Here is a 24,597-nt window from a genome sequence, read left to right on the forward strand (position 1 = left end):
ATGATCGAGTGCCGCGGGCCAGGTGCAGGCTTTTTCATTTCCCCTTCCTCTCACGCCGCAAAAAATATTGACGATATTCTGGGGATGATACAAAAGTCTCAACGGCTGACAAATTATCGAAGCAAACATGCATTCAGCAATTATCCAAATGCTTTATGGACAAGTAATGCCATGGCAGATAAAGTGATAACTGATACCTTATGAAAAAGCACTTTGACAATCGCTGTACTCGTAAACAGCAACAAAGTGGAATCGTCATTCTCGTTAAAACAACAGGGTTTTTTAATGTTCGTTTTTGCTCTCAAATACGATTGAAAATATCCATAAAATAGACAAAAGTGAAACCATCTAATTTGTGTGAAATTAAGAAAAACCAATAGCAGAAAATATATTGTCGCGAGAAAAATTTATAGACCTATTTTGCTATATTTAAAACTTTGTATTGCATGTATTGCGTATGCGAAAGTCAAATGCTTTCGTAAAGTCGCATGCAAAACTTGTAAATAAATAAATGTATTGCAACAAGACTATAGTGTATCTTATCTATATAAAATTTCGTATCCGACTTCCTTCATTCCGAAAGTCTTATTGACGTGTTAAAAACATGTTAAAATTACAAAACGGTTCCATTACAAAAATGAACAAGTTAATAGGTTTATCATGGGGTTTTCTTCAGCTGCACTAACAAAACGTTAATAGCACTTTGAACAGTAGTATCTCATGAATCAGTGAACAAAATTTGACATCTCTATCGCTCGAACTCTAACCATGATGGCCAAAAAAGTAAACCAACGGCGTTCAAAAGCGTGGCACCCCATAGCGTCTAAAATCTACTCCGTGTGGAAGTTTGTGTACGTCGTATAAGCCCGCCTTTTTGGTAGCCAACATCTTGGCACTGTTAGGCAACAATCAAAGCATCGAAAGAGAGCCCAGGTTCATTGTTGAGGCCAAAAAAAGCTGAAAATGAAGACAGAGGGACAAGTGGCTACATTACTGCGTTAGACGGGGCAGGGAGATTGATGCAACCCGTCAAACAGTGAAATAGTACTTGGGAAACATGAATCAACAGATCAGGAATTAGAAATCCCCTCCGCTGGCCTCGCAGCGGCAAACAATGATGCCAAAACTCAATGTGATCATTTCAGGTGAATTTGGCAATATTTCGATATGTTCCATGTGTCCCATCCATTTTTCTGGACGAAAATCGAAGCTAGAACTTGGTGCCTACACGCACGTCTTCGTCCACCATGGCGAAAGTTCCGGATAACTGACGAAAGGCAACTCGTAAAGTCTTAGATTTATTTGTACAAGTAAGCTTAAATAAACACATTTCAATTGCGAAAGAAATGTAAATGTAAAGAAGTTATCTCAACTAGTTTGTTTTCTACATCCAGCAGACATTTTTTTCCTGCAAACGCCATTTTTATGCAAATGTTACGGGGATATTGACCTAGAGTTCGAACATACTTAACGGTCCATCATATCATAGTATGTACTTTAATTAAAGTTGAAACATTACAGTATAAAATGTTATACTTAAGGATCTTCAGTAATTTGAGTATGAATAGTTTCTGTCCATCTTTCAAAATCGGTCATATCCTTTCGCGGGCCGGATTGAATGTTGCTGCAGGTCGGACTTTGCCGACCACTGCTTTAGAAGAATTACATTTGATATAACCTTACCGAAGATAATGAAGGCTTGGAAAGTATTTGGGAAATATATGTATTTTTGGTGTAGCCGACATGCAGCGTTTCTCTCGCCGAAACATGAGCAAAGCGACAACGTGAATTCGATCATATTCTGAAAACACTATACAATACAACGTTTGAAGCAGAAAATATGTATTTCTAAAACCTAGTTCGAAAACAATGCAAAAAAAAAGAAAATAAAGGAACCGTTTGCAGCAGACATACCTATGCCTGTGTGCAGTAAATATTAAACAAATCAAACCACAGTATCTCTTTGATGTAGTTGACGGCATCCTATTTGTTTTTTTTTTGTTCTTTTCTTCCATCAGAACAATATTTATCTTTCAAATCTGTTGCTTAATGTACGGTGCGCACTCTGTGAGGGCAACTATACAGTCTGTTCCCGAGTAATGCGGTTCTCGATATGCGCGGATTTGAAAATAAGCGGATGTTCTGAATTAAGTTTTTTGGCCATGTGTCAAATCAGTAATCAGTTTGCTCCAAAAATTATACTCTCTGCTTGTACAAACATATTGAAACAAGTGAAGTTACATGAACATGTCATGAATCAAAACTACCCACTCTTCAATTGTATTTTTTGCAGAAAACCGTGATATTTGCCATACGCGGATGTCTTCGGAACACATTCACCGCATATCTCGGGAACGGACGGCATGTTCTCTTACTTGTTTCTTCTTCCAATGGTTTGTATTTCAAGCGTGTTTTTAAACGTCTTTTTTATTCGCAAGTTCGTATATTGGTGGTACGCCGCTCACCACAGCATCGTCATCATCAAGCTCGATATACTCCACGGCACATTTCCGAGGAAACCAACCGCGAACCCGCTTCGGAATAGTTTTTTTCGTTGGTTCCTGTAGTTTTTCGCCAAACAACCAGTGCCTGAAACGGTGGAAAATTATGTTAATATAGATGTTAGATGGCATTTTGATTCATATTTTCTTCTTCTAAACCAGTCTCTTTCAACAGTCAAAGTGCGTTTAAGGAATGAAGTTTAAATGCTTTCAGAGAACAGATTGTACTTCGTCAAATATATTAATTGAAACGGTGGCTATTCTAATGTTACTGGTTTGTAGCAAAACGTATTCAAGCTTATGCCTTTCTTGCAATCGAGTGTTCAAGTTGATTATTACTAAACAAATTTTTATTTTTCGATCATTCAACCGTCATTCCTGGTGTCAAATACCAGGAATAACTACGTGTTCCGTCGATGCAGGAATCGATTCTAGCTAGTCGTTTTCGACATCAAACCCTCCGCCGGAAAATAAATCTAGAACAATATTTTGGTAATTTCGAAAATAATTTGGTGGGTTTACAACAATGAAAACTTGTGTTCTGATATGTTCTGATTTAACAGACTGCAATGAAATGTTCCACATTTATATGTTCACACTCGAATTTGCACGGTCAGCAGTTGTTTGGCAGTTGTTTGTATACTCGGAAAACTACGAAAGCTGAGATGTATCTAATCCTATACGTCGATGATATAGTTTTGGCATCAAACTCTTTGGGAAAAAAATCAACTGGAAAATTCGAATTCGAAATGGAAGATATGCAAGAAATAACCAACTTCATTCTAATGAAAATTGATTACGACATAACAACAAGGTACGTTAAAAATTAATCAATTAAAGTACGTCAAGGACTTTTGGTATGGAAGATTGCAAACCGTCGAAAGGACCGCTAGAAACCAGAGTGATGCAACAGATGGCCACTGGACACATCTACACCGTGTACTAAGGTATTTGCAAGGTACAAAGGATTATTTCCTAGCATATTGGCATAATTAAGAGGAGCCAATTATAGGATTTACAGATGCAGATTGGGGTAGCGACATGGAGTGTCGTCATTCTACAAGTGGCTACAAATACATATATTCCAAGCGAAACCCAAATTGCGGATGAGTTTACGAAAGGTTTTTTTCAGCAGGCTTTACGTAACACAGAATTGCGATAGCTCTAAGAGGGGGTGTTTGGAAAAACAAAGTGGACTATATACGACGGTTACAAAAAAGCAGCCAGCTTCAGCAGGGTTCTTCATCTTCTTCTTCTTGTGGCTCAACAACCGTTGTCGGTCAAGGCCTGCCTGCAACCACGTGTGGGGCTTGGCTTTCAGTGACTAATTTATTTCCCCCATAGCAGGATAGTCAGTCCTACGTATGGCGGCACGGTCTATTTGGGGCTTGAACCCATGACAGGCATGTTGTTAAGTCGTACGAGTTGACGACTGTACCACGAGACCGGCTAGCAGGGTTCAGTTGTGGATAATAAACTGTGGATAATAGACCAGTGTTGGCTTTTATGAATCCTTCGTTCAGATTCATTCGAATCTCGAATCGATTCTCCAAAGATTTGTGAATCTCTAAAAATGCATGATTCTCTATAAAATCATCAATTCTCTTATGATTCATGAATCTCGTAAGAACTCGCACGACTTAACAACATGCCCGGCTGTGTTGTACATGGCAAGAAGTTTCGAAAGCCTGTGTAGGCTGACATGACCACGTAGATTGTTACACCAAACAAAAGAATAATAAGAAGCTCAAGATCTATGATTCTTTGGAGATTTATGAGTCCCTTGAGATTTGTAAATCTTTCGAGATATATGAATCTAATGAGATTCATGAATCCTTCCAACAGAAATTCAGATTCATTGAATCATTTCAAAGATTCATTCATACAATTCATACAATTCCCTAACTATTTATACTACAAAATATATAAAAAATTAAATGCATTTCCTTGAGATTCCTTGCTTCTTTATTCAGGAGGAACGGTCCGAGAAGGCCATATTGCTTAAAGATTCCCTGCTTTGTTCACGGCGAAAAAAAAAAATTATGGGTAGCGGGGAATCACAAGGAAATAAATTTAATTTATAAAGTTTTTGTTTTATAGTCTAGATAGTTGGGAAATTGAATATTCTTTCTTTTGGTGTGCGATAAGCCATATTCTGATAAATATTCAATGAAATATAGCAAAAAAAAAAACAAAATTTCACGTTCACTTTCACGCAAGGTCTAAAGCCTCCTATACATTGTGAAGTAGTAGTTTAGTCACTCAGTGTGGATTAACGCGATATGGCGATATTGTGTGTTAATCGCCATGGAAGTTTGAATATAAGCATGTGTAGTGGAAACGGGCCGATCAACATGCGTGCCATGGTTCCAAACCCCGCATGGACTGCATATTCAGATGGGAAATAGGACCGAAACAGGGTCAAGAATTACTCACAAATGGGCATTATGGGAAACAGAATCAGGAAATGAACAAGGTTGTATCTTTGGCCGTTTTGGTTTTGTATTGCCAGTTACGCATACTAGAACGTACATGGCAATGCAGAAACCTTTGTGTGTGCTTGGGAATAAGTTTACTCCTCCAAATATCTGTCGCTCCAAAAATCCCAGCATCTCGTTAAAGATAAAATAAAACTTTCAAAGAGCAATCTGGTAAAATTTCACAACTCGCATGAAGTTTTTAGAGTGCAATAAGCTTGAATATTTTTTTACTATTTTGATTCATCTCCAATACTTACTTTCTCCATCTGGTAACACGAACGATGTCATCAACCTCAAGCTTAATTCGTGGCTCATCGGTAAGCGGAGGCGAAAGGCACACCGACGGTCCTTGCGAAAACAGTGGAAACCAGCTTCCCGTCGCCGGTCGAACAATGGTGTACGTCCGTGTTCGTGCCCGTTTTTCCTCTTTTTGTGCTAATTGTTCACGCTGCAGAATGAGAGTAATGGATGGTGCAAATTAAAGCACACGGATGACCAACATTGTCGCTCGGCAACGTACCGTTAGCGTGTACTGGTCGCATCCTTCGACGACGGGCCATTCGTACCCGTTACCGACCGGCCGGCAGGTAAAGTTGATGACCTGCTTCACGTTGCTCCATCGGCCCAGATCGTAAGGATACACGAAGGTCTGCTCGTTGCGTTCCGCTCTAAACCGCGCCTTCTCCACAATCCAATCCTCGATGGCGGTCCGGTTGTTCAGGATGGATCGCACCTGGTACACTAACAAGGCGCCCACCGTGAGTACGACCCCGATGGCCAGCCCGATGTTGAACACGCACAGCACCAGACTCGAAACCGTTAGCTTCACGTTTACTTTCGAGAGCTGGCCGTAATATACGTACCAGTCGCGATACAGGCCCACGTACAGCGAGGAGCCCAATATCACCGTACCGTGGATGCAGCCGAGCACGGCGAACGCTAGAAAGGCGGTAAAGTAGCCATGGTTGGCCCAACCGACGCAGTTGTTGATCCACGGGCAGTGGTGATCCATCTTGATCACGCACCGGTCACACTTCCGGCAGTGGTGCGAACGCGGCGCCTTGTACCCTCCGCACACGATGCAAAACTGCAACTGCTCGTCCGCTGAGTGATGGGCCGGTCGCCATTTGAGCCGCAAATAGCCCGGCCCGGTTAGCGAGGCCATCACGAAGTAAAACCCGGTGCCGAGGGACAGCAGCACAAATACTGTCTGGTTGATGAGCGCCCACAGGGAAGTGTGCGAGGGCCACCACATGCTGTTCATGTAAATGGTCATCACTGTAATCGATTGTATAATTCCTGCAACGGATAACCATCAGCATTGCGTTAATGCGCCAGTAGAGCAGCGTCGCGCTGAAGTAGAAACACTGTTTTGCCGCAGTCTTACCGATTGCAGTTAATGGTCCCCAGTGGAGGAAACGCCGGATGGAATTGTACCACCCGAGGAACATTGTTGCGCGGGCACTGTGCTGCGCCTAGCTGCCTGTATCTGTATATTGCATAAATAGAGGTTATAGATTAGGCTACTTTTTCCGTACGCATGTAGAGCAAGCAATTTCTCCCACACTACCTGTGCGAAAACTGATGTATGGACCTTTCAGCAACGCTCCTAGTGTTGAGTGTTTGTGTATTTTCCCGACGTTTGAACGGCACACAGTTTTTACATTTTGCCCGCTTTCGTAGGCACTAATTTTCAACAATTTCAGTCACCGTTGCTAAATACCATAATTACCACACTGCCACAAAACCAAAGGTGTCTGGTCTCTGTTGCTTTGAAGTGCGCTGTTTTTTCTCTTCTGCTTGCACCAAACGTTAATCATCGCTTACCATATCAAAAAGATATCATGCACCGCATCGAAATGACGCACAGGGGTCTCTTTCTAGCTTTTGTAGCTGTCTTTGTCGCTCCAGCTGACGTTAATTTGTAGATGCACGCATGTTTGTGTTTAACAGCATTCCCAAACATCAAAATCCGACTGTATGACGTTGTTGCCACCGCGTGAGTTCACACGTATTTTTGTAGCATTCCATCGTCGGTGCATTTGCAGATGGAAATAATTAAAATCCTCGCATGGAAACACTACGAGGCAATGTTGGCCTTTTGCAGGCATGCTGGAATTAAAAAAATGTAGTGGAAGTTTTAATTTGAACAGATTTCCACGAGATGTGTTTTGTTTGTATTTAGGGCGGTGGCAACGCTGATCGGATGCGATTTTATCGGACGAGATTTATATGGGATTTGACAGATAACGTCGGACGTGCGATTTCGTCGTCCGGCGTTATCTGTCAAATCCCATGTAAAAATTTGACAGGCCGTCCGATAAAATCGCATGCGAAAAAGCGTTGCCACCGCCCTAACGAAAAATCGTACCGATGTCATACCAAATGAAGAAATGGGAATGAGAAAGCTCTCAAACCGAAGAAAGCTCCGCTGTGTGGCTAGTCCATCAAAAGATGGCACCACGAGCTTTTTTTGCAATTTTTAGAATGCATTAATCGTTTGTCGTCTGCTAAACGAAGTCTTTTTATATTCCGTTAAGGATGAGAGCTTGAACCTTTTAGGCTGGAAATAGACGAACCGAGATCGTCGCGGTACCGCGAAATTCGCGCCTTGTTTATAACAGTTGTATAACAGTAGAGCTGTCAAATTCGTATAAAATTATAAAATCCACTAATTTTATGATTAATTCACCTTGAATCAATCGATTAATCGTTAGTAGAATATTATTTTAATCAAAAACTATAGGTTTAACAACCGTTCATGAACAAAAATTTATTTCTAAAATACCACTAGACACTACAAAGCTGCACAACAAACTGGTTGCCTACTTGGCTATCGCTGCAAATGGATAATCGACGTTCTACTGTAATTGACACTCAAGTCATACGCGATTTTCACGGTACCGCGATGAAAAGTCTATTTCCAGCCATAGATGGCGTTTAGTGGTCGTTCAGTGGAGTTGTGGATCTTGGATATGGATGTGACAGTTTGGAAAAGTTGCAGTTGATAAGTTGTTCATAAGTTTGATCAAAGTGGGTTTATTATACAGGTGGGCTTATCCCGAACAAATTGACAACCGTGCTATAGAAAAATGAAAACGAAATGACAGGAGGGGATTCGATCATTTGTTGATGTATGCGTGTGAATTCCAATGGCTGTTTTGGTTGATGTGTCGTAGTGTGGGTGAAAAACTACGTATCACAATCGAATCCACTTCTGTCATTCGTTCATTCAATATGGTCTTCCCGCCAAACCTATAAGCCCACCTAGTCCCTATACCCACTTTGAGTTTGATAGCAGCCATAAATACGCGCTAGAAAAATTCCAGTTTATGTATTTTCGGCCTTAAATTGTAAATTTAATTGCCCCTAACCAAATAATTCATTTAATTTACTCATTAATGTCAGGTCAAAGCAATACGCTCATCTAAACCGATTCTACTATCAGAAGAGTATAAATTAACAAAATAATATGATTTTTTAAACAAATTGCGTTTCAATCACGAGGCACGATCTCTCGTACGTGCAGCTGTCAATTAGCCGATCAGATTGAAAGCATATCTTGTTCGTTGGGGACTTGCGACTTTGTCACGCCGGTGTAGACATAACAATCCCCTGTCATTCTAGGAACGGCCCCTACAGTTCGCGATGTTTGTTTTCACCAAATCTTTCCTTTTAAATCCAGCCCGGCGTTCTAGTTTGTTGGTAAAAAAAGGTAAATAAATTATAACCGTCGCTCCGACGCAAGGCTGGCCGCACGCTAACGTTATTTTCAACCCCCCTAAACAGCTCGATGGTGCGCCGATTACCACAAGACCAATGTAATTCTCGCAGCCGGCAAGCCGGGCAGACAGGCCGCCTTCCAGAATGCAACGTTCGGGCAGCCGGTGCACCAGACGCATCCACATTTAATAGGGTCTGGCGAGGTGCTAACCGGAATACGGCTTGAAGAGGTGCAGGAGAGGCGAAAACGGCTGCTCCACGTGTTGCGAGATCATCACGGGCTCCAAACCGGCACGGCAACGAATCACATCGTAAGTACGTCGGCTGTGCTGTGCAACGATGTGCAAAGAATAAACGTATCGCCCTTGTTTTGTAGGTGGTCATCCCGTCGGCGAACAAAAAGTACATGAGCCACAAGATTCCATACGTCTTTCGGCAGAACACCGACTTCCTGTACCTGAGCGGCTGTCAGGAGCCGGACAGTGTGCTGGTGCTGGAAATTGACGCGAGTAGCAACTGCAAAAGCACACTGTTCGTGCGCCCCAAAGACAAGCATGCGGAAATGTGGGACGGCCCCAGGACGGGCGTGCAGGCCGCCGTGGACGTGTTCGGTGTGGAGGAGGCGCTGGATGTCAATAGCTTAAAGGAATACCTCACCAAGCATGGTTTCGCCCATCCCAACGCGGTGCTGTGGTACGACGCAGCGGCGTCGGATTTGCAGGACGTTTCAAAGATGGTAAAAGACGTGACGAACCAGACGCAACCAAAGCCACCGACCGAAGCGATACAAAGCCTCCGACTAGTGAAGTCGGCCAGCGAGTGTGCGCTGATGGGCAAAACGTGTGAAATCGCATCCAAAGCCATCAACCGGACGATGCAGCACAGCTTTCCCGGCATCAGTGAGCATCAAGTGTTCGCCAACGTGGATTACTACACCCGGGTCGCTGGTGCCAACTTCCTGGCCTACCCGCCGGTGGTCGCGGGCGGCTCCAACGCGACGGTGATACACTACATCAACAACAATCAAATTGTCAGGGCCGGTGAGCTGCTGCTGCTGGACGCCGGCTGCGAGTATCACGGGTACACCAGCGACATTACCCGAACGTGGCCCGTCGAGGGCAGGTTTAGCGATCCGCAGCGAGTACTGTACGAGGTGCTGCTGCAGGTGCAGCGGGAACTGCTCGACTGTTTGCAGCAGGCGGGCGGCGAAACGCTCGACCAGCTGTTCGATACGATGTGCTCGAAGATCGGCAAATACTTGCAGGAAATCAAGCTCATACCGGAGTCACTGTCGGGCCTGGAGCGCTCCAGGGCGGCCTACAAGTTTTGCCCCCACCATGTGTCGCACTATCTGGGCATGGATGTGCACGACACGCCTTTGATATCGCGCAACATTCGCCTAATGCCAGGGATGGTGTGCACCGTCGAGCCAGGTAAATCGTTGTAGCTACTCGATTTCGCCCTCTTCTAACCATTCATCAATACGCTTCTTGCAGGTATTTACATCTCTAAACACAATTTCGACGTTCCGGTCGAATTTCGCGGCACGGGTTTGCGCATTGAGGACGATGTGCTGATAAAGCCTGATAAGCAAATAGAAGTGCTTACAAAAGAGTGCGCAAAAGATGTAGCGGCGATCGAAGGGTTATTTAGTCGCTAAAATGGAGAAACCCGTTTTTGTACGTGTTTTTTTCTATTTTCGCGTAAGAACTGTTTACACCGACTCAAACCCTTTGTAAATGTTTAAATAATGTTCCTCGATTGTTGTAAAGTTTTTTTTTATGTTCGTTACTTGCTCGATCATACTCAAAGTATCAGCTTTATATTTGTGAAGAATCTACATTTGTCTATTTTTTACGCTTTAAGACTAGTGATGGGAAAAATAAAGTTTTTGTCAGATTCGATTCCGGCTAGCTCCGAAGTTGTCTGGAATCGATTCCGGAACCAATTTCAGAAATCGATTCCGAAATCGGAATTGGCTCCGAAATCAGATTTGGCTTCGAAATCGGAGTCGGTTTCGGCATCTCCTTAGGAATAGACATTTGGTTCCAATGATTGATAACCGCCAAGAATCAAAATTCATTTGTTCTTCAAAATCAAAATCAAATTCATGGAGATTCCCGGACTGATTTTCCTGCTGAAACTTCATATTTCCATTCAAGAACTGATTCTCATTCCGGAGCTATTTCCAATTATAGAATCAATTCTGATTCCATTACCGGAGCAAATTGTGATTCCCAGGTCGATTCCGGAATCGATTTTGGATTCAGAGTCAACTCCGAAATTGGTTCCGGAATCGAAATATGCTCCGGCAACGGCTCCAGAATCGGCTCCAGAATCGAAAAATCAGGATCTGCTTCGAAATCGGAGTCGGTTTCGGCATCTCCTTAGGAATAGACATTTGGTTCCAATGATTGATAACCGCCAAGAATCAAAATTCATTTGTTCTTCAAAATCAAAATCAAATTCATGGAGATTCCCGGACTGATTTTCCTGCTGAAACTTCATATTTCCATTCAAGAACTGATTCTCATTCCGGAGCTATTTCCAATTATAGAATCAATTCTGATTCCATTACCGGAGCAAATTGTGATTCGCAGGTCGATTCCGGAATCGATTTTGGATTCAGAGTCAACTCCGAAATTGGTTCCGGAATCGAAATATGCTCCGGCAACGGCTCCAGAATCGGCTCCAGAATCGAAAAATCAGGATCTGCTTCGAAATCGGAGTCGGTTTCGGCATCTCCTTAGGAATAGACATTTGGTTCCAATGATTGATAACCGCCAAGAATCAAAATTCATTTGTTCTTCAAAATCAAAATCAAATTCATGGAGATTCCCGGACTGATTTTCCTGCTGAAACTTCATATTTCCATTCAAGAACTGATTCTCATTCCGGAGCTATTTCCAATTATAGAATCAATTCTGATTCCATTACCGGAGCAAATTGTGATTCCCAGGTCGATTCCGGAATCGATTTTGGATTCAGAGTCAACTCCGAAATTGGTTCCGGAATCGAAATATGCTCCGGCAACGGCTCCAGAATCGGCTCCAGAATCGAAAAATCAGGATCTGCTTCGAAATCGGAGTCGGTTTCGGCATCTCCTTAGGAATAGACATTTGGTTCCAATGATTGATAACCGCCAAGAATCAAAATTCATTTGTTCTTCAAAATCAAAATCAAATTCATGGAGATTCCCGGACTGATTTTCCTGCTGAAACTTCATATTTCCATTCAAGAACTGATTCTCATTCCGGAGCTATTTTCAACTATAGAATCAATTCTGATTCCATTACCGGAGCAAATTGTGATTCCCAGGTCGATTCCGGAATCGATTTTGGATTCAGAGTCAACTCCGAAATTGGTTCCGGAATCGAAATATGCTCCGGCAACGGCTCCAGAATCGAAAAATCAGGATCTGCTTCGAAATCGGAGTCGGTTTCGGCATCTCCATAAGAATAGGTGTTTGGGTCCAATGATGATACGTATGTCAAAATTTCACTAGTTAACGATCCATTTTCATGGAGATTCCCGGACTGATTTCCCTTTTGAAACTTCTTATTTCAATCCAAGAACTTATTCTCATTCTCAAGATAATTCCAATCCCGGAGTCATTTCTGATCACGTTTCCGAAGTAAATTGCGATTCCCAAGGTCTATTCTGATTTCCGAATCGATTCTGGATTCGGAGTCAATTCCGGAATCGCCACAGGAATTGATTCCGAACAAGGAATCGAAATTGGGTAGGTTTGATTCCGAGCTCCCACATCTACTTATTCTACTTCTATGCAACTTATTCAAAAATAACTGGTACATGTGCTAAATGTGATTGCAATCAAACGGGTAAATTACTGTAACATTCAAGGGCGGTTTGTTTTCTACCACCTTGAAACGCTGAATATTTAATATTTTTGTGGTTTTAGAAATCGAAAATCTTTATTTTACCTAGGCAACAGTAGCAACAAAAAGAACGAAACATTCACTCATCTTCCGCAACGACCGGCGTTACGATGTGGTCCGGCGAAAGCCGATAAACGTATTTGTGCGCCTCGTCGTAGAACGGATTGGTTCGCTCCCGCACCGCCGTCAGCCAGCTGGCCAGTGCCGGCCGGCCCTCACACGGATTGTACCCGGCTATTTTCGCCTGCTCAATCTCGCAAGCGGCCGATAGGTCGGCAATGCTGATGCGATCGCCCGCCAGAAACGCCTGCCCGCTACCGGCCGACAGCAGCTCCTGGTCGAAAAAGTTCAGCACACCGTCCAGCCGCCGGCGCAACCGTTCCGTCTTGCCGGCGTCCGGCTCCTTGCCCAGCAGCGGGTTTAGCCACACGTGGAAAAAGTACAGCGACACGTCGGCGCGCAGGTTTAGGTGCTGCCAGGAAAGGTACTCGTCGACGCGTGCCTGGCGCACCGTGTCGCTCGGGTACCAGTGGCCGTCGGTCGGAAACTCTCGGCACAGGTACCGGTAGATGGCGACGCTCTCGGCTAGCCGGAAGCTGCCGTCCACGATGCAGGGCACCTTGCCGTACCGATTCACCTGCCGGCGGTATTCGTCCGTCTTGTGCTGCACTGTTCGGGGGAGGAGCCAAACACGGGAACATTAAAATTTAAAAAAAAAAGATAACGCAAAGATTATCACCCGCATACTCACTTTTTCGCAGCGCTATCGGGCACCGGTCAAAGGGGATCTTGTTGGTCGATAAGAATATGTAAAGCGCCCTCGACGGTTGCGACATGAGGTCATAGTAAAGTTTAACACTACGGGACATGGTGGCAATTGAAGCTAGCTGGAAAGCGGGAAAAAGGGATCATTGAATGCTAGTTGGGGTTTCAAGTTCAAGTTGCTGGACCCCCAAATAATCCAACAAATCGTCACCACTACCTACTGCTTGCAATGTATTCCAAGAAGCAACAGGAGACGGCCGCTTGCTTTAATCTGCACCGCGGTTACGCAAAAAAAAAGATAAGCAACAGCTTTTGTTTTTATTGCTGACAAAGCTGACAACTGAGCTGCTAGAGATAAACATTGTCGTATGGAAAGGTTCGATGGCAAAAAACAGTACAGCATACATTAAAAAAATAAAGCATTGGCATTATGAAAAAAATGATTTCTTAAAAAAAACCATTGCGTGCATAGAAAAATAGCACACAATTGTGCGTCAATCACTAGCACCTCGGTTTGTCAAATCCAGCCAAAGATGGCGGGCTCCAAAGTGCGGAAACAGTACAACGCGCGTCGGAGAAACCCATCGCAAGAAAAGAGACAGCTTTCCTTTCGCGGTCGCCCTTTCCTTCGCGGACGCTTTCACACGCGCGTATCTGGCACGGGCTAACGGAGCGGCGCACAAACGAGACAGCAAACAGCAGACCAACAGCGCGCGCTACCGACGGTCGTCTCTTTCGCTCGCGTTCGTCGAACGGACCCGAAGCTTTCCAGCCGCACACACTGCACGTGTAAAAATGTTTGTACAATTATTGCGCACGCTTAAACCATCTCAGTCTTGGCTGGAATTCGTTGCCCTGCAAACCGTGTGAAGCTCGCTCGCCGGCAAACCGTCGCGTTGCATTATCCTCCCGTGTGCCGCGTTCCAGCATTGTTCGTCTTGTGTGTGCGTGTGTTGTTTTTTTGTTGTTGTTGTTGTATTGAGTGTGTCCTTGTGCATTATTGATGCTGAAGGCGAAGAACGTAGGGAAGCACTGGTGCTAGTTTGAGTAAATTGAATCTGGCGGAAGGTTTTACAGCGGCCCACGGCTTTGTCAACTTAGAAAAAAGGTCAAGTAAAGTTGCGTGGCTCAATTATCAGCACAAACACGCACACACCCGCACCCTTGGAATACCCACTATCAAACGTTTGCTCAACGAGAGAAACAGCATCTCCACCGCATCAGCAGGATGTCCGACTCGGTTGAAGTAGAGCAAATGGCCGAGAGCAAGCCTCGCAAGGTAAGTCACAAGTGTGTCTGTGTGTGTATCTTGGCAAGTGTTCTTTTCTTCTTCTTCTTCTTCTTGGGGCGCGTTACGACCTACGTTCCGCGGGTCAATGCCGGTTCGCTATACGGGCGCCTCCGCTTCTCTCATTCTTACCGGATATGGTCGCGCCTCACACACACACACTCAAAGTTCTTGGGTTGTGCGGGGGGAGGGGGGGAGTGGGGTGAACGACAATTGCCGAATGGACGAATTGTCTTGTAGCGGGTAGCCCGGATCGTCTCTCCAATAGACCGCCGAGCCGCTCTCCGTTCATGCAAATCTCAACGATAAATCCCCTTCATCCCCAATGGCCCCAACTACCGTGGGGGTTTTTTTTTTTCAAACAGTCCAAATAAATCACAGAGAAAGTGCTGCTGCAGGGTGCAACTTTCGTGCTATTTATTTGAACTGAATTTGCAAATCATTGAAATCACTCGTCACGCGCCTGCAAAGTATCACAAGTATCACACACAACAAAAAAATCCGTTGAAAGCAGGTGCACATTCGAAAGACCGTTCAAAAACACACACACCACCGGGACATGGACGGTGCAACGCCGCGTGTGTGTGTGTGTGTGTGTGTGTGGCCGCGCGAAATGCCCGCAGGGCTTGGCGGCTTCAAAAAAAGGTAAAAAGGCATCGCCGAAGAAAACGGGTTCTTCAACAACAGTGTGCCCAGCGAAACCACCAGCAAGCCCCAGATGCATCGCCAAGCCCCATCCCCTCGCGCCCCCGGGTCTTGTTCGGGTGCGAACGACCTGTTTTACCAATATGTACGGGTAAATGATGGTTTCCTCTGGTTTGTTCCACATTTATCCCGCTTTTTGGAACGCCTTCGACCAGTTTCTGTAACTGTAGTGATTAACAAGAAGAAGAGGAAGAATAAGACGAAGAAAATCGAAAATTAACGAAATCACTGACACTGACACGTGTTGCTTACAGTTATGCAATGCAATTTCGGTTCGGTTTGGTACAGATTGGATGCAATTTTTTGGGGTATGAGATCGATCGGGAAAATAGAACATGAAACTGGAGAAAATTTGTATCCTTAAAATCCTTCGCCTTTCTTTGGGTGAAGCTGGCACATCGTTGGCGAAAAACGTACACACAAAAACGAGGGTTGCTGCTTTCCTAGAAACAAATTTTGATTTTAAGATGAAAAACATTAATTGAGCAGATAAGAAAACAAAAACTGCTTCATCTGTGTGGCATTACAGGGTTATCCAGGAGTGCTCATAGCTGTGGGACACTTTATTGACTCTTTCTTACAGGAAATGAATTGGACTCCATAGCACCCTTGTTTGACGAATCCAACAGGAATTTTCAAGGCGTATCATAGAGTCCAATTTCTAACAAGGGAAGTTCACTTCCAATCGGAAAGAGACAAGGAAGTGTCCCACAACTACGAACTACTTAGTTTTGACATTCACACCATTCACTAAGGAGTTTCCTGTGTCGCATGAACTGATTGAAAAATCTCACCAGCGAAGGTAGATAATGACGTCATAACACGTTGCGTCGAAAAAAAAAAATATTTGAAGCCTCCAAAACGGTAAAAAGGGGTATATAGGAGTTTCAAAATAATTCATTTAATCCACACAACACCCACGTGTATGCCGAACACGGGTGTGTGTGTGTGTGTGTGTGTGTGTGTGTGTGTGTGTGTGTGTGTGTGTGTGTTTAATCGAAATGCAAAGGGCTTTCCCGAAAAAAAAAAAAGAAATAAATATGCTGAATTTTAAGCATCTCGTGTGTGTGTGAAACCATCAACACGAAGAAGATGGGCATCCCCGTTTTGGGAAGTAGCATCTTTTGGCTTCCAATGTTGGCGATCGGCGGGACCGGCCGGCCGGGTGGGGTGGATTTTTTTTCTCCGTTCCGTTCCATTTTAGATGCCTAATTGGGGCCAATGGCTTGCTTGAAATGGGGGATGAAATAACACAAACATAACAGCGATAGCACGCCCACGCCTTCACAACCCCCCCCCCTTCCACTTCTCCTAATTTCATTGCTTTCGGTCCGAAAGCTGCCGCTGCATCCCATCCCCAAGTGTGTGTGCTTTGGTGCGATCGCGTGGCTGTTTGCTGTACATGGAGGGTGTGGAGGATAATTTCACCTTTTACTGAATTCGCCTCCTCACCCCCTCCTCCCCACCCCTAATTTCTCTTTCCCGTCACTCACAGCAGTAGGAGAAGGGTCCATGTTTTTTTTTATTTGGTTGGTTTCGTTCCGAAATGTAAAGAGATTTTGGAAACTCCGCCCGATGTGGGAACGATGGGTGAGCAAAAGGATAGGGTTAACTGTGCTTCGGAAAATATAGAGCACAAGCTGAGCGAAACGACGAGAAAATAGAAAGAAAAAGGGAAACACATTTTAAAAAACGGGGGGAAAAGAAAAAGAAACCGAATATACAAAAAAAACGCAACAACAACACAAAAACGCTTAAAATGCGAATTGAAAACACATGCACACACGCGCGTGTGTGAGTGCAGCGGGAAAGCTGGAAATTTGCTGCACGGTTTTTTTTCTGTGTGCTTTTGCCGTTGTTTGCCTCCGAGGGACGTCGTCGTTTGAGGAATGTGTGCGTTTAATTGTTTATTTTCATTTCGCTGTACAATTTAATCTCTCTCGCGCGGATATTTCGCGTGGAACCAGTCGCAAGACAGCAACACACGCTCGGTGCACTAATTGATTCGCCCAACCAGGGCTGCAGAATGTCACTGTCAATGTCATAAAACGATTGTGTCTGAAACAAATTCAATTCTGCGTCACGTACTTAATTGTGATGATCAGGGGTGATATTCAACACGATTGGTGTGATTAATGCATGCTTTGTGACATTTTTGTGACCAACGGCTGGTCGGTCACTTTGTCATGACGTTTTTTTTACTGTGATCAGTTCTGCAAAATGTAACTGACATAATCATGACAAAATCATATCAGCGGCACGAGCTCTTCTGTGATGATCAGAGATGAGACTCAAACAGTTGATGCGATAATTATATGCTTGGTGACATTGTGTGCAACCAACTCTTGGTCAGTCACTTGGTCGCAACATTTTCAGTCGGTGATAATCACAATAGTCATGGGAGGAATGCGGTGCGTGCGAGTCTGCTTTGATTGTCTGTCGGGTCAAACAGAGCGTTAAAGCTTGCTCCTTGGGACCATAGGCCAAGTATATTCCAAAAATGTCATGACTATCACAGCCAGAAAACGTCATGACCGAGTGAGTGATCAAGAGTTGGGTGCTAAACAAAATGTCGACAAGCATGTGATTGATCCACCAACCGTTTGAGTCTTACCTCTGATCATCTCAGTTGTGTACGTGAGCATATTTGAGCTTCGTTTCAGTCATGAGTCTTGGTGACTGAAACAGTGGCATTTGGCAGCTCTGGTCAGAAAAAAAATCATGATTATGCCTGCGCCGGCATTAAGTTCAGCTTGTCAGTCAGAGTACTAAGTAGTCATGACGCACTTTTATTGACTATCAGCAATGAGCATTAAGCTACCACGGATATGTTGATTGCTTTCGCTGGTGAACATCTCGTGATGATTATGACATTTTGCAGAACTGAGCCCAACATTAACTTCAAACTTTTGCCGCTAATAGTTTGCCAGCGCACCGGTGCAGTTATGTCATATAAGAAAATTAAACCTTGCTGCTTTAAAAACAAGTTTGAAGTATTTTATTTTTTCCGTACGGCGAATGTTCTTGGCTTCATTTTCACCCAACCGTAGCTTTTTTATGGGGGGGGGGGGGGGGGAAGAGGGTCTTTGCGGTTAAGGTCAATATTTTACCGAATGCGTTGCGCTAGTTGGTGCGTTACGAACCACTTACATTGTGGGATAATTAAATCAGCCAAACTTAAAACTACATCGCGCGTTAGAGAAGAGAGCGAGTGAAGGAACTCTGCGCACAACGGATCTTTTATACAGCCCGGCAGGGGTCAGGCTTGAGCGCTTTACGGGTTTAATCAATCGATCTTTATATGTTATCGTCCATTCCCTGGGCCGATTTCCGCTGCTGCTTCTGGTTGGTGGCCCGCGCCAATAACCTTCCGGCGGGGGGGGGGGGGGGGGGGAGAAAGCCACAACCTCCCAAGGAAAGCACGTTCCGCAAGACTCTCCGGACCAGTGAGTAATATTTTTTACTACCTACCCCTGTGCGCAGCACATTGGAAGATTGCCCAAATGCGGTACTTTTTTCGCGTGTGTGTGTGCTTTTCTTACTGGACTCGCGCGCGGGTTTTGCTGCGCTTTTGCCCGGACGACCGGGTGTAAAATAAGCCGGGGCAAAAATCTGTTGGCTCGCTCCCGAGGGGGTTTTTTTTGTAATTGTGAAATCACACCATCTGTGCCGAGCGAAACAATTTTTTGACAAAATTTTAGCGATTGCAAGTGGTATTTATAGAAAGAAAAGAAAAAAAGAAACCCCGGCCTTGCGTGTTCCCGCAGGAGCGTGTCACGATGAATCACGAGTGCAATTTTTATATTTCTTGGCTCAAATCAAGACATGTTTTTTTGTTGTTGCTGCCGATTGTGTGTATGGATGCGTCACCAATAGTCGGGCAATTAGTGTCTGGGGCTAGAGCATACAGCCCGCCAACCCGCGTGCGGCTGACAAACTCAGAGGGTCAAGGCTGGTGGAGTCTTTTGTACTGTAGGTGTGTGTCTGTCTGGCTGCGTGTGTGTGTGTGTGTGTGTGTGTGTATGGAGCATAGATTGGTGAGGGTACACACAGTCCATAACGGCAGCGCAAGCCCGCGTCGGTAGATGATGGCCCTGACACACAAAACAAAAAACAGCAAACGAACCGGACAATCTCTGGCCGCGTTGGATGCATTGGAGGGAAGACAAAAATGGTCAACTCACATATCACCGGCGCGCTTGGCGGGTGCTACGAAGCACGAAGCGATTGTAAGAAGAAGCAAACCTCCGCCAGGTTACTTTCACGCACAGTGCAGGAGGAGGAGATACAGTTAAACGGGAGATTAAAATAAGGGTGAAAATAAAATGCAAGGCAGAGCGGGGGGACATAGACGAAACATTATTTGGACAGCCTTTGAGCGATGAGTGTGTGTGTGTGTGTGTGTTGGCGAGCCGAGTTGCACCAACGCCTTAAATGGTCATCGTTTCATGGAGAGCCGATGGAGAGGCAGCTGTTAGCCAGCGCCAAAGTGTCGATGAAGTGTTACTTATATTGCACCCGGAGCGCACAAAACAACAACAACAAAAAATGCATTATTTTGACAGTGTTTTCAAGCCAATTCCAGGAGAGAGAGAGAAAAAAAAACATGGAACATGGTGTGACTTGGAGTGGGCTGAGGGGGAAAGAAATGGCAACACTACGCCAAGTCCGCTCAGTTCAGCCGGAGCGAAGATGCATCAACAACCAGCGCTAATGCATGCAGCACACTTGTGTGTCATAAAACCGCAGCCAGGAATGCACTCGTCATGCGGCTGTGTGTTAGTGACTGCGCACTGAGTCATACACGGCGGCGAAAACGCGAAACGCACGATAAAGATTGCTCTGTGTTCGGTTTATGCCGAGAGGGTGGGAGCACACAGCACTTTGGCTCCTCGCAACCCTAACCGGCATTTACAGTTGAGATTCGGCTGTGCTGGGAAAGCAAAAATACTTTAAAGCAAAGGCAAAGGCATCAAACAAATTTTCGGTAGGAGGCACCATCTGTCGCCGGTTGCACGGCGGTGCGATGACGCGATGTGCCGCGGACACGTCACTGACGACGATGCCGGGCCGGCGGAAAAGGCGTCGAATGTGTTTTTTGTGCATGCGCTGTTTTCCTGCAACACACGCCGTGCAAGCCACCGTTTATTCTTTGCACTTTTGCATGGCACTGATTTTGGGACGAAATAGAACAGAAATTATTGAGCCCCGGGGGCTGAAGGAATGCGGCCAAGATGGTGACTCAGCCAGTGGTGAACTGCTGTTCCAATCGTGTTTGTATTTGCGGTCCCATGACTCATGCCATGATTCCCTATCGCGCTACCACTATCAGCGAACCGATGCGTGGCTAAACTGGGCTGTTTTCTGAGATCATAAATAAATGACTAATGTAGTGTGCTGTTTGAGCGATGAATGCCGATTTTATCTAATTCTATTTGGGCTGGCTTTATTTGAGCGCTTTAGCATGGCGACTTAATTACGTGTTACAATTCTCGAATGAATAAATGTCTTACAGAGTTTTCCAAGTCAGTTTCAAATTTAAACATTGTTATTTACCGCGAGCAAGATGTTAATCCTCATCCATCTGACATTTCATTTCCATCAAAATATTTTTTTTTAATTTCATCAGCATGATTTTCAACACGCTTCAAGCTGGATTGAGTTTGGCAGTTCTTTGTTGTGTGTTGAAAATCATGTTTTTAGAACTAAAGTTTAATTTTGAAGCAAACACAGTATTTGACAGCTGTTGAAAAACATTTTGGATGTGGTAAATACTTTTACATTCGAAAGTGACTTGCAAACCCCTGTATAATATACATTACAGGGCATTTTACTTGAACGCAACTGCAGCATTTGACGGAACAAGCGCATCAGTTGTTTTTAGAATGTTGTCATGCTTAAGACAACCTTCGCACTTGATATCGCAAGCGCGGTACATAATATCACAATTCCAGTGGTGCGGATTCAAGCAAGTATTCAACTCCATGTGTCTGAACGGATTCTGATTTGGTAATTTACAAGTTTCTTTCTTCTAAAATATTCTAAATTTTAGAGAAAAATTCCAAAATCCCTTTTTCCATGTTTACAATTACAAAGTGACAAACACTTTACCTAACTCTGTGCTTTCAATTTTCGTGCGTGTGCATTACATTAAAAACGTTTATAGACGCTGGTTAAATGATTGCTTCAATGACTTCCGAAAATAACTGATGCGCTTGTGTTGTCAAAAGCTGCAGTTGCATTCAGCGTTACTACGCTTGTGAAATCAAGTAAAAACCCCTGTATTACGAAATCACAAAAGAAGTAATGTAGCAATGAGGGAGCTAAGCCCCCGACAATGGTACAACCTTATAAGGGCATTGATATCATCGGCCGCAGTGTTGCAGCGATAACAGCCAACATATTGCTCAATCTCTTTTCCGCTTTATCTTTCTTTCCTGTTTTTTTTTAGATGGCATTGCCCACCTCGCTAGATAAGGATGCAATTCGCGAAGCGTACGAGGACGTACGCTCCAATATGAGCGACCACGAGTGGGCCGTGTTCAAGTTTGACGGGCTGAAAATCGTGTGCTCGGCCAAGGGGCAGGGTTTCCAGGAGTTTTGCGCCCAGTTTCACGACGACGAGCGGGCGTTCGGCTACATCCGGATACAGATGGGGGACGAGATGTCGAAGCGCAGCAAGTTCCTGTTCCTCACCTGGATCGGGCCGGAGGTCGGTGTGATGCAGCGCGCCAAAATGTCCACCGACAAATCGATCATCAAGGATGTGATCAACGTAAGTGGGGGAGGTTGCATCCGGGACGGAGGGGGAGCGAAATTAAAAAAAAAAAAAACGTTCTGCTTGCTATACCCTTCCCCCTTTCTGTGTTCCGCTTTTAGAACTTTGCCGTCGAGCTGCAGGTGGAAACGAGCGTCGATCTCGATTTGGAAATGTTCAAGGCACATCTGAACAAAGCTGGCGGCGCTAACTACGGCACTGGCGTGCGGGAGCTGTAACACTACCCAGGCGGTCGTAAAAAAAAAGGAGAAGCAAGGAGATGTTCGGCGGGCTCCTTAACATATCGCAATAGAACGTGAGCCGGCTGCCGGCCGGGTTTGGCCCTTCGACAGACTCACGCAACCCGCCAACCGTGTTCGGAGATGAAATGTGATCGCGTTACGGTAACATTCAAGACAGCAGTCCGTGGTATTGTGTTTCGCAACGGCACAAATTCGCTTAAAATCTTTTGATCTTTTTTTATCGAAATGAGGTAAAATCGTAAAATCAACCTATTAACGGTGTCACTCGCTAAAATTCACGAGTCAAGAATTGAGTGACACCCATGCATGAGTTTTACTATAGACTTTCGGCTCATTCGTTCGTTTACATTTGTCCATTTTGACTGATTAATTTGTATTACATGGTGGGGAAAGCGGTAACTTAATCAAACATTTGTTATTTGTGCAATCAATTTTAGCTCATCCTCTCGCTATCGCCAATAGGATATCGGAATTGGTATCGTCTCGTGTTTTTTTTTTCTTGTTTGTTGTTCCGGAGCCATTGATAACATGAGGTTTTTACTCCGTGACGTATCCAGGTTTCATACTTACTGCTGTGTATTTGTTTTTCGTGTTTATTGCGAACGGCATAATGCTTCTAATAGTTTGCACTCACCACACCTCCTTTCCATGTCTGCCACGGGTAAAGATCACAAAAAGTATATTGCTCACGGTTTTATTTAACTAACAGTGCCTTAATGCTTATCAATTGGCGCTCAAACTACCCACAAATCACGTTTCGTAAACGGCAACAGTTGCCAGTATATGTATTAGTATAATCAATTGGCTAAGTGCGACAGGGTGGGCAAACAGCGGTTCCCTCTTTTTGCTAGCAAACTTCTATCTTACTTAAGGGGTTACGACAGAAAAAAAAAACACACACACATATACATACACATACGTGTCGAATGGCTACAGTGGATGGCGTATACAACGAACATTGTATATTAAAATAACACTAAATTGTCGCACGCACAATTAGATAAATGTAAGAAAGGGAAAGAAGGGTGATAGAAAAGCGTCCCGATGAAACGAAGTTAGCACACGCGTGGGCAAAGAAGCGGCATGCTGCATGTGAGCGGTATCAACACCTTCCTAGGGGTTCAGAAGCTGAACTGGGCTCGCTGGAAGTGAACTTTGTGCGAGATGGAAATTGGACTATAGGGCAGCACCTACTTTGAATAGACACATGGCAATTCCTATAGGATTCCCAATGAGTTTGTCCAAAAAGGATGTCGTAGAGTCAGCTGCCCGCCACATAAAGTCCACCTTCCCCTTTAAGAAAGAGTCAAGCAAGTGTCCCTAAATTATGAAAACCCCTGACAAAAAAACCCTGTATTATTCGATTCACTCATAAACGGTGTGGAAATTTTTGGAAAACAATTATTTTGGAATTGTGATAAACCAACAGCAACGATAGGCGATTTAAAAAATCTTTTGTTTCATTATATATTTCTTTCGTTTGTTTGTTTTAAATTAAGCATCATTCTACGCGCCCATTAAATTCATCAAAATTAGTAACTAAATCTACTCAAATAATGAACATGCTCTCAACTTTAAAGGCAGCGTGTATGTGTGTGTTGTTGTTGTTGCATCGTGAACGTTTTTTTCGCACCAAAGGGTGCCGTAAGGTAAAATTGTGAGTGGAAACAGAAACAAGAACAATCGGATAATAATAAACATGCCTCAAGCAATTGTGACACGGCGGAAAATAAAACAAAACTGGTAATACCCTAATGTAATGCCACTATAATTACGGGCAGTCAAAGGATTAGAATAAATGTGTATGACAGTAAAACAGTGGTGTTTGAAGTGTTTTTTGTACTTATTAAGTCTGTCTTACTCTTTGCAAAATTCGACACAATTCTGCCCATTGCACGTCAAGTAGTAGTTGCATTCGAATTATATCATAAATGGTAGGTTTTATCATCCTTAGGCGGCGCTCTAGCAGCAATCGAACACGACATCCGACACGAACAAACCCATATAATCATATGGAGGTGCACTGTCAGACACAAACAAACAAACAAGACAAACATGTCAAATCCCATACATTTTTCATGTTCGATGTCGTGTTCGATTGGTGCTAGAGCGCCGGGTTAGGTTCTGAAGGTTGGGTAGGTTGGGGCAATCCCGTGGTACAGTCGTCAACTCGAATGACTCAATAACATGTCCGTCGTGGGTTTAAGCCTGAAATG

The 24,597-nt window shown here is 44.2% G+C and overlaps 4 protein-coding genes across 5 annotated transcripts; 2 read left to right on the forward strand and 2 right to left on the reverse strand.

Moving 5' to 3' along the window:
• Positions 1-1,825: 1,825 nt before the first annotated feature.
• Positions 1,826-6,902, reverse strand: LOC1277403 (palmitoyltransferase ZDHHC6). Its single transcript, XM_316863.6, has 5 exons — positions 6,552-6,902; positions 6,369-6,470; positions 5,502-6,280; positions 5,239-5,429; positions 1,826-2,589 (listed from the first exon to the last, which is right to left on the reverse strand). The coding sequence occupies exons 2-5, from the start codon at positions 6,430-6,432 to the stop codon at positions 2,415-2,417; spliced, it is 1,209 nt and encodes a 402-aa protein (XP_316863.5). The 5' UTR covers positions 6,433-6,470; positions 6,552-6,902; the 3' UTR covers positions 1,826-2,414.
• Positions 6,903-8,532: 1,630 nt separating this feature from the next.
• Positions 8,533-10,712, forward strand: LOC1277404 (xaa-Pro aminopeptidase 3). The gene is made up of 4 exons (XM_316864.5): positions 8,533-8,696; positions 8,771-9,015; positions 9,081-10,137; positions 10,201-10,712. The coding sequence occupies exons 1-4, from the start codon at positions 8,630-8,632 to the stop codon at positions 10,362-10,364; spliced, it is 1,533 nt and encodes a 510-aa protein (XP_316864.5). The 5' UTR covers positions 8,533-8,629; the 3' UTR covers positions 10,365-10,712.
• A 1,899-nt stretch (positions 10,713-12,611) lies between these two features.
• On the reverse strand, positions 12,612-13,759 carry LOC1277405 (glutathione S-transferase theta-1). Of its 2 annotated transcripts, none has more exons than XM_061663284.1 (3): positions 13,590-13,759; positions 13,355-13,490; positions 12,612-13,272 (listed from the first exon to the last, which is right to left on the reverse strand). In XM_061663284.1, exons 2-3 carry the CDS (start codon positions 13,470-13,472, stop codon positions 12,683-12,685), a joined length of 708 nt encoding a protein of 235 aa, XP_061519268.1. In that variant the 5' UTR covers positions 13,473-13,490; positions 13,590-13,759; the 3' UTR covers positions 12,612-12,682. The 2 variants fall into 2 exon arrangements, with proteins under 2 accessions (XP_061519268.1, XP_061519269.1); XM_061663285.1 differs by having other exon boundaries at positions 13,586-13,608.
• A 256-nt stretch (positions 13,760-14,015) lies between these two features.
• LOC1277406 (coactosin-like protein) lies at positions 14,016-24,197 on the forward strand. The gene is made up of 3 exons (XM_316866.5): positions 14,016-14,647; positions 21,813-22,136; positions 22,241-24,197. The coding sequence occupies exons 1-3, from the start codon at positions 14,597-14,599 to the stop codon at positions 22,355-22,357; spliced, it is 492 nt and encodes a 163-aa protein (XP_316866.4). The 5' UTR covers positions 14,016-14,596; the 3' UTR covers positions 22,358-24,197.
• Positions 24,198-24,597: the final 400 nt, after the last annotated feature.

Source organism: Anopheles gambiae, chromosome X (genome assembly GCF_943734735.2).
Source record: "Anopheles gambiae chromosome X, idAnoGambNW_F1_1, whole genome shotgun sequence".
NCBI classification, from domain to species: domain Eukaryota; kingdom Metazoa; phylum Arthropoda; class Insecta; order Diptera; family Culicidae; genus Anopheles; species Anopheles gambiae.

Excerpts from the sequence above, each read along its gene's own strand:
- LOC1277403 (XM_316863.6), bottom strand. The coding sequence starts at position 6,432 with ATGTTCCTCGGGTGGTACAATTCCATCCGGCGTTTCCTCCACTGGGGA. Across the intron at positions 5,430-5,501 it reads GCGACCAGTACACGCTAACG|CGTGAACAATTAGCACAAAA; the intron begins GTACGTTGCCGA and ends CTCATTCTGCAG. Across the intron at positions 2,590-5,238 it reads CGTGTTACCAGATGGAGAAA|GCACTGGTTGTTTGGCGAAA; the intron begins GTAAGTATTGGA and ends CCACCGTTTCAG.
- LOC1277404 (XM_316864.5), top strand. The coding sequence starts at position 8,630 with ATGTTTGTTTTCACCAAATCTTTCCTTTTAAATCCAGCCCGGCGTTCT. Across the intron at positions 8,697-8,770 it reads TAGTTTGTTGGTAAAAAAAG|CTCGATGGTGCGCCGATTAC; the intron begins GTAAATAAATTA and ends CCCCCTAAACAG. Across the intron at positions 9,016-9,080 it reads GCACGGCAACGAATCACATC|GTGGTCATCCCGTCGGCGAA; the intron begins GTAAGTACGTCG and ends CTTGTTTTGTAG.
- LOC1277405 (XM_061663284.1), bottom strand. The coding sequence starts at position 13,472 with ATGTCCCGTAGTGTTAAACTTTACTATGACCTCATGTCGCAACCGTCG. Across the intron at positions 13,273-13,354 it reads CCCGATAGCGCTGCGAAAAA|TGCAGCACAAGACGGACGAA; the intron begins GTGAGTATGCGG and ends TCCCCCGAACAG.
- LOC1277406 (XM_316866.5), top strand. The coding sequence starts at position 14,597 with ATGTCCGACTCGGTTGAAGTAGAGCAAATGGCCGAGAGCAAGCCTCGC. Across the intron at positions 14,648-21,812 it reads CCGAGAGCAAGCCTCGCAAG|ATGGCATTGCCCACCTCGCT; the intron begins GTAAGTCACAAG and ends GTTTTTTTTTAG. Across the intron at positions 22,137-22,240 it reads TCATCAAGGATGTGATCAAC|AACTTTGCCGTCGAGCTGCA; the intron begins GTAAGTGGGGGA and ends TTCCGCTTTTAG.